Here is an 8,318-nt window from a genome sequence, read left to right as displayed (position 1 = left end):
ATCAGCTATGAACGTAACAGCCTTTTGAAACTTAAAATTTATTCCTCCGTGAAGAGGGTCCAATAATGATCCCTACTGCCCAGAACTGCTAAGAGAATTAAGGGAATGGTGAGAGGCAGCACAGAACTCCTGACAGCCAGCAGCCCTGCGGCTTCCCTCCGGGCCGCTCTCCTAGCGCAGGAACGCAGCGCGGGAGCCTACAGGCCGGCGTCACGTGGGCGGGGCGGGGCGGGGCGTGCTCGTCGGCCGATCGCACGATGTGACGCGCCGCCGGAGGCAGGCCGGGCCCTCAAGATGGCGGCGGGCGCCCCGAGCGGCTCGGCCCGGCAGTAGTGGCGGGACGGCACTCGCCGCTGGGGCCGGCCGCCCCGGGAGTGGCTGCAGCAACGCCAGGAATCGAGGATGGTAAAATGACCCAGGGAAAGAAGAAGAAACGGGCCGCAAACCGCAGTATCATGCTGGCCAAAAAGATCATCATTAAGGACGGAGGCACGGTGAGCCGGGGTTCCGCGCCGGCGAGCGTCCCTGGGGCCCCGATCTGATCTCGTTCTGCCCCTTCGCTTCCTTTTCCAATCGCCCCGAACGCCTCTGGCCTCCCTTCCCCTGTCCAGGGCGCCAGGGTCTCCACCCCGGACCCCGATGTGGCTGTCGCGGGAGTTGTCCTCCCCGGCTCCGGCCTGCGGCCTCTGGGGCCTATGCTGGGAGAAGACCCTCGCCTCCCCCGCACCTGCCGCCCCAGCTCTGGTAGCCTTTTGAGGCCCTGCGGCCCCGAGCCCCACGTGTGCCTCTGCTGCCCGGAAGAACGTGCCGGCTCTCTCGCGGTCTGGGCCGGCCACCGCGCCCTCGCCGCCGCCGCCTCGCCTTCGCCGCCAGGCCCCAGCTGCAGCAGCGCCTACCCAGGGGCCGGGACCAGTCCCTGCCCTCCCATATGCTGCTAACGGGGTGGCATCTGGCGCGGCAACCGCGCTTGGGCCTGTCGTGCGTTCGCTTTCTCCTTCCTGATCGCTGTGGGTCGGAGCTTCAGCCTTAAGCTGCTTGCGGCAGGGTGAGCCCTGTCAGGGGGTGGGCTTTCTCCTCTTTTCCTCCCGGAGTCGGAAGCCTGACAGTAGACACCTGGGGCCTACATTTCATTCGGCTAGTTTTCAGATAAGTCATCACTTGGTGCCATTAAATAAAAAGTACTACGTAGAATTGATCATGGCCTAGGGATTAGAAGTCACTTTAAAAGTATGACAGATTGAGAGCAAGAAAAAAATTTTTGCTTTTTAGAAACATTTGTTAACCACAATAAACTTTATGCAGTGTGCCGTAATTTACCAGCAGGGGACGCAGATTTTTTAATTGAAGAGAGAACTCACCTATACTTTTTTGTGCTGAGATTTCCCTTTTGCTACACTCTCTGATCTTTATTGCATCCTTTGGTATAACGTTCTGAAATAGAATGGAAAGGCGAAATGTGTTTGTTTACCGAGAAGTGTGCAGATGGTTCCCTTAATTCTCTTCCTGTTTGTATTTTAATGGAGGCTTGCTTAACTGCTGGTAAAGTCCTAAATATGTAAGTAGGCCACCATGAGGATTTGCTGAATTCAATTTAAGTAAATGACAAATTTCTTTAGACATTTCAGAACATGACCTGTTCTAAATATGCCAAAATTTAAAACCTTAAGACATACGGTTTCAGAATGTTTTTCTTAAATGTCAAATTTATTAGATGTTGTAGCTTGACATTTTTGGAGAAAAGCAAGTTTGAAATTTCTCAGATCCTTTTTACTGTACTTGTATTTTTAATTAAAAATATTACTTTGATAAAATCAGTTAAGAATAATTGTAGATCTTTTAACCAAATCGGTAAGAACTATTTTGGGGGAAAAAAAATTCTGTCGCTTTTGTCAGCCATAGAAAGAGACCAAATTTTAAAATTATTAGTAAAAGTCTTTAAAATAACCAAATGATATTTAAAATTAGTAATATTTATCTTGCAAAAGATAATAATGGAACTGATCAAGAAACACATCTTGCCGGGCACGTGTAATCCCAGCAGCTCTGGAGGCTGAGGCAGGAGGATGGCGAGTTCAAAGCCAGCCTCAGCAAAATCGAGGCGCTAAGCAACTCAGTGAGACCCTATCTTAAATAAAATACAAAATAGGTCTAGAGAGGTGGCTCAGTGGCCAAGTGTGCCTGAGTTCAATTCCCGGGACAAAAAAAAAAAAAAAAAAAAAAAAACCTTCCTTTTCCCTATAAAGTTTAGTTTTGCTTTCTTTTTTTTTTTTTTTGGAATTTTGTTTTATTTGCTCTATAGCAGATTCTTCCCAAATCCTGTAAGTTTTGGAAGAGATTTTTAAAAACCTTTCCTATTGTTTATCATAGTGAATTCATAGCTTGTTTTAGGACACAAAATATGAGTTTTGTACCACCAAATATGTTTCCAAGAAGACACACATAGTAAATTAACTTTCCTTGAGGGTTTTGGGCATTAGGGTATTATCCTTTCTCATCTTCTAGGATTTAGTGTTTCACTTTCCATTCTAAGAGCACTGGATACTCCTTTAGAATAGGGACTTTGCATCTTTGAATTCCACAGGACCCACTGTGTAATTTTAAAGTAAATACTTTTATTTTTGTAGTAGGACACTCTTAGATGAATTTTGTTATGCTTTCGTTTATTCCTATGCATAATCAGAAGATATTTCAATAAATGTCATGAAGTTTTTTGCAGGATAGTATTTGTATTTTAATCTTTTCTAGCTGCGAATGAAAAAAGTATAAACAACCATAGATAAGATTTTAAGATGGCATTTGCTTTTCTGCCCCTCTGTTTGATTGGAACCCCCCCACCCCCAAGGACTGGGGATTTAACCCAGGGCTTCACATATGCTAAACAATTGCTCTACCACGGAGCTATACTGTATCCACCAATGGGTAGATTCATTCAGAGACAAGTGTCTGAGGCTATATGGTTAATATATGCAAGGCTCTGAATACTATTTCACATTCCTGGTCAATAGTTCTGATCTGATCTTTGGTTTTCTACCTAGGGTTTAATAATGTTAATAAAAGTATTTCCTTTGTCTTTCTGTTGGCACATCTTTGTAAGCCTATACAACCAATTTTAATATTTATAAAACAAAACTATTGTTAATGCTTTATCAAAAAATTAGAGCAGATTTATAGTTTGGAGAAAGTGAGCCTTTCTAAATGAACCAGGTTAATAATAAGTTACTAATATCTTTTTTCTTTTTCTTTCTTTCATTTTTCCTGTTTTTTTCTTTTTTTTGATCTGGGAATACAACCCAGGGCCTTGCATGTGCTAGACAAGTAATCTACCACTGAACTAAATCTCCAGCCTTATTACTAAATTTTCTTCTCCTTGAAATTGTATTTCAGTCCACTCTAAGGTGAGGATAATATGCTGTCATTTGAGTAGTGCACAATTAAGGTCAATTACAATAAGTTGTGTGAATCTCTTCCAGTTCTTAATCTTAGTCTGTTTTCCCTGAAGCTGTTTTGTAAAACAAAAATTTTAAGAGCAGTTCCGATTGAAAATAGCATAAATAGCTATAGACTTAGTGGCATAGTTTAAACTAAATAAGTGTTTAATCATCTACTATATACCATTTCACTTATGAAAGTAACCCTGATACTGGTGAATTTGCTTTTGAAGCATCCATGTTTAGAAATACAGTTTGTAGTTATAAGTTTTAATGTATGTGGATGTTTCTTATTATTTTGGACTATTTAATTTAAGATAACTGAATTAAACACACATTTTGACATTTTAGAATACTTAGTTTTGTTGTTAAATCATTGTCATGTATTGCTAGATTCATTCGTGTTAGAGGCTGTGAGTTAAACAATTATTTACATGATGTATTATCGAAAATTGAAGGATCCTTCTGATTTTTAAGTTTGCTTATTTTTTATATGATCTTTATTATTTTGTGAATACAGTTAGGGGATTATATCTGTGACAAAGTAGAAAATGTGCAGTTTGTTTACACGTGAAACAATAAAATAACTTTAAAGATTCTATAAAAACTAGTCATATTGATTACTTTGTTGGAAATACTTTAAAAAAGTATAATTAATATGTCATTTGCAATATGAAATATGCCCAGAGAAGCAGAGCACCAGAGCTCCCCCCTGATTTTAATGAGAATAAATGAGTCAGTAAGAATTTCAGAAAGCTAGACCCAATTTCAGGTGCTTTGCACTCTTTACCTAGGATGACTGAAGTAGTTTCAGGGGAGCTTCTAAGAGTATAGGGTCTTTGTAGACCCAAAGAGCTGTTCAGTAGTCTTAAATATGTATATACAGTCATCCCTCAGTATCCTCAGAGGTTTCCGGAGTACCCTCCCCTAACAAAAAATGTGGGTGCTTAGATCCCTTATATTAAAATGGCATACTATTTGCAAATAACCAATATAGTTCTGTATACTTTAAGTCATCTTCAAATTACTAATAGTAATACTTAATACATTGTAAATTCTATTTAAATGGTTGTTAACATTCACCAGTTGTTAACATTTTGCCCCCCCCCTTCGTGTGTGTGTGTGTGTGTGTGTGTGTGTGTGTGTGTGTGTTTGTGTTTACATTTTTGTTCTTCCTGAACCATTTGAGAGTCAGTTTAAGGCAACATGGCATTTTATTCCTAAAACATTTAGGAATGTAACATCTGAAAATAAGGATATTTTTCTCATAACCTTAATACAGTCACTACAATTTTCAAAATTAGCATTAATACAATATTATTCTATAATAAATACTCTATAGTCACATTTTCCCAGTTGTCCTAAAAATATACTGTTTTTGGATACAGAATTTAATTATTATGTTTAAGCTGCATGTTTCTTCAGTTTCCTTTAGTCTAGAGAAGTTTTTTGTCATTGCTTTTTATGATCTTGGCATTCTTTTTCTTCTTCTTGGTTTGTTTTTTGTTTGCTTTTTAATTCCAGGGATCAAACCTAAGGCCTCACAGTTGCTAAGCAGGTAATCTACCACTGAGCTGTATCTCCAGCCTTGACATGTTTTTTATTAATTTATTTTGATTTTGATTTGTTTTACCATAGTGGGGATTGAACCCAGGGCCTCACACATGCTAGGCAAGAGCTCTATCATTGAGCTATATTCACAGCCCCTTGACCTTGAAGAGTCTAAGCTAGTTTTCCAGAATGATCCTCTGGAATCATTTGGTTTATTTTCACTGTTTCCTTATAAGATGGCATGCTGTTTAATAATTAGGATTACAGTGCATTATAGTACCCAATTCCTGGTGGAATAAGTTCTGTTTTCTGGTCAACAATCTGTATAACTCTCTGATTCACAGGTAGAAACATAAGTTATTAAAGTCAACATAAGTTATTAGTTATTTCCTCCATAATAACTAATGGATTCATAAATATTGATTTGGGCAATTATAGGTTCAGAATTTGAGAGATGTGGATTTAGATATGATTAATACAGATGCTTCTCAACAATGGGGTTGTACCCCAATAAAGCCATTGTAAATTGAAAATTTTGTAAGTTGAACATTCATTTATTATGCCTACCAAATGTAGCTTAGCAGCACTATACACCATAGAGTATTGGTTGTTTGCCCCTTGTGATCGTGTGACTGGCTAGGAACTGTGGCTTGCTGCCACTGCCCAGTATCACAAAAGAGTACCACACTGCATATCACTAGCACTAGAATGTTTCTACTGAATGCCTGTTGCTTTTGTACTATTATAAAATGGAAGAATTGTAAGTTGGGGACTATCTGTAGGCTACCCCTTCCTGCTCAGGGAGGTGAAGTAAGTGACTTAAGTCACCTAACAGCTTTTTGACTATCATGATTAGAGCTACAGAATCAGCCCATTGGCATTAAACACCCATTATATACAAAACATTGCAGTTTGCAGTAGGATACTAAATTGAATGAGACTTGATTCCTGTTCCTAGGAAAGTAATATTCTATGACAGGGGATACAAGTAGTTAAGACTTGGTCTCTGGAGTTGCTCTAATTGACTCCATTCCATACCATATTTTGCTCTGTTGGATTATAAAATGAAGGTTATTCAAAAGTTATTGGAAAGTCTAAGTTAGATTATAAATGTAAATCATTTTAAGTTTTGTTTTAAGAGACAAGGTCTTGGTATGTTGCCCAGCCTGACTTGGAACTCTTGTTAGTCAACTCTGTTACTATAATAAATACCCAAGATAAATCACCTTAAAAACGGAAAGACTTATTTTGACTTACAGTTTTAGAGGTATCAGTGCATAATCAATTGACCCCATGGCTTTGAATCTGTAGCAACATAGTACGTCATGGTGGAGGATGATACTTTGTTGTATACAGTAGGACATCATACACCTCATGGCTAGGTGCAGAAGAGTGCAGAAGGAAGGCACTGGGCTCCCAATATCCTTTTCAAGGTCATGCTGACAATGTTCTAACTTCCTTCTACTAAGCCTTACCTCTTAAGTGTTCTGCCAGTTCCCAATGAGCGGGGTACAAAGCCTTTAGTATGTGGACCTTTAAGTTCCAAACTATAACATTGTTTACTCCACATTCAGATTTCCCCATTTGTCCTGATAATATCTTCATAGCTGTTCATTTTTTAAATCCCAGACATAATCAATCACAATCAACTACATTGTATATAGTTGTTAGGTTTGTTGAATTTGGAGGAGCTCCTCAGCTTTGTGTGTGTGTGTGTGCGTATATATCATTCCTGATACCCTCTTTTTCTATGTATAATTCTAAGCAGTTTGTCTTACAAAAAGTTGCTCAAACAGAATTTGCCCTGTTAGTACCTCTTAATTAGAAGAAGAGAGCTAAATATAATTGATTGTTAAGAAAACTGCATAAGTGACGTAACCTTCCTAGGGTACTATATTCAGAGGCATATGATGCCAGTTAGTCCCAGTTTGTTTTTTCCAGTACTGGGGATTGAACCCAGGCTTCATACATGTTAGGCAAACACTATATCACTGAGCTAGACCTCAAACCCCTGAATTAAGAAAAAATTTTTAAATTAATGATTTAACTGGTAATATAAAAATTAAACATTGTAAGTTTTAGGGAATATTCTTTGAACCCAGGAGTGCTATACCACTGAGTCACTAGCCCTTTTATTTTATGCTTTTGAGTCAGGGTCTTACAGAGTTCCCCAGGTTGGCCTCAAACGTGATCTTTCTGACTCCAGCTTCCTGAGTAGCTGGTTTTACAGGCATGTGCTGCCACACCCAGCAAGGAATATTCTTTATTATTTTATTTTAATCGAGGTTGTATAATAAATCTGTGTGATAGATGATACTATAGTGTGTACAGTAGGACATCGAGGTATAGAGGAGGGTATGAATAGGGAATGTCACAAGATTAATGAATATACTATAGTGATAGGTAGAAGAGACTTAGGGAGTACAAATGTCCTTTACTTAGAATAGGGTTATGGTTATGTTCTGATAAAAGCCATCATAAATCCAAATTATAACTAGAAAATGCATTTTAATATACCTGACCTCTTGTATATCATGGTGTATCTGCACAATGTACTATAGAGTATTGACTGCCTACCCTTGTGATTGTGTGGCTGACTGGGACCTCTGGCCCACATCTGCTGCCCAGCCTACAAGAGAATATTTAGTGTATCTCACTAGCCCTGGAAAAGATCAAAATTCAAAATTTGAAGTACTATTTCTACTGAAAGCATATCATTGTCATACTACTATAAAGTTGAAAGATTCTAAGTCAAACCATTGCAAATTGGAGAGTGTGTAGTTCATTTACATATATCTTTGCTGTGCATTTACCAAGATGATTCAAATCCTAGAATAATAAAGCACAGGACCTGCCTTAGGGATCATGAGCTTGAAAAAAGGTTAGTTTAGGCCAAATACAATAAGTATCTTACATAGCTAAATATAACTGTAGAAGTTGCCCAGTGTAACAGGGTAAAAGAATAAATAGATTTAAAATAATCAATCAATCAAACCCATCCAAAAGCCTACAAGATGAAACCGTGGTCTGTTCCTAACAGTGTGATTTGGGAACTTTGGGATTAGAGGGAGTGATGGAGTTGAGGGTTCAAGGAGATTGTTTTTACTTCTGGTGGAACCATCTGTCATGCCTCCATAAGAGAGGTTACTCAGTTGAGTGAACTTTTGGTATAATAATAATTATGCTTTCTAGTGGCATATCTGGCATTTGGGGTTGAAGTATGTATTATTTTATTTTCATATTAGTATCCTTCCATATTTTTCACTTTGTCTCTTGCAGGTCTCTTGAACATCTTCAAATGTCATCTGTTGATATGATCTCTGTGATTTGAACTCTCTA

General features: G+C 38.8%; 1 protein-coding gene across 1 annotated transcript in view; it reads left to right on the top strand.

The window, feature by feature from the left end:
- The first annotated feature begins 264 nt into the window (after positions 1 to 264).
- Positions 265 to 8,318, top strand: part of Mfsd14a (major facilitator superfamily domain containing 14A) — a 36,297-nt gene continuing 28,243 nt past the window's right edge. The window contains exon 1 of the mRNA XM_047548206.1: positions 265 to 494. Within this exon, the coding sequence (XP_047404162.1) occupies positions 411 to 494 (84 nt within the window). The 5' untranslated portion in view covers positions 265 to 410. The remainder of the gene's footprint in view (positions 495 to 8,318) is intronic.

Source organism: Sciurus carolinensis, chromosome 1 (assembly GCF_902686445.1).
Source record: "Sciurus carolinensis chromosome 1, mSciCar1.2, whole genome shotgun sequence".
Classification (NCBI taxonomy): domain Eukaryota; kingdom Metazoa; phylum Chordata; class Mammalia; order Rodentia; family Sciuridae; genus Sciurus; species Sciurus carolinensis.
Note: the sequence above shows the minus strand (reverse complement) of the source record. Positions and strands in the feature narration are given on the sequence as shown.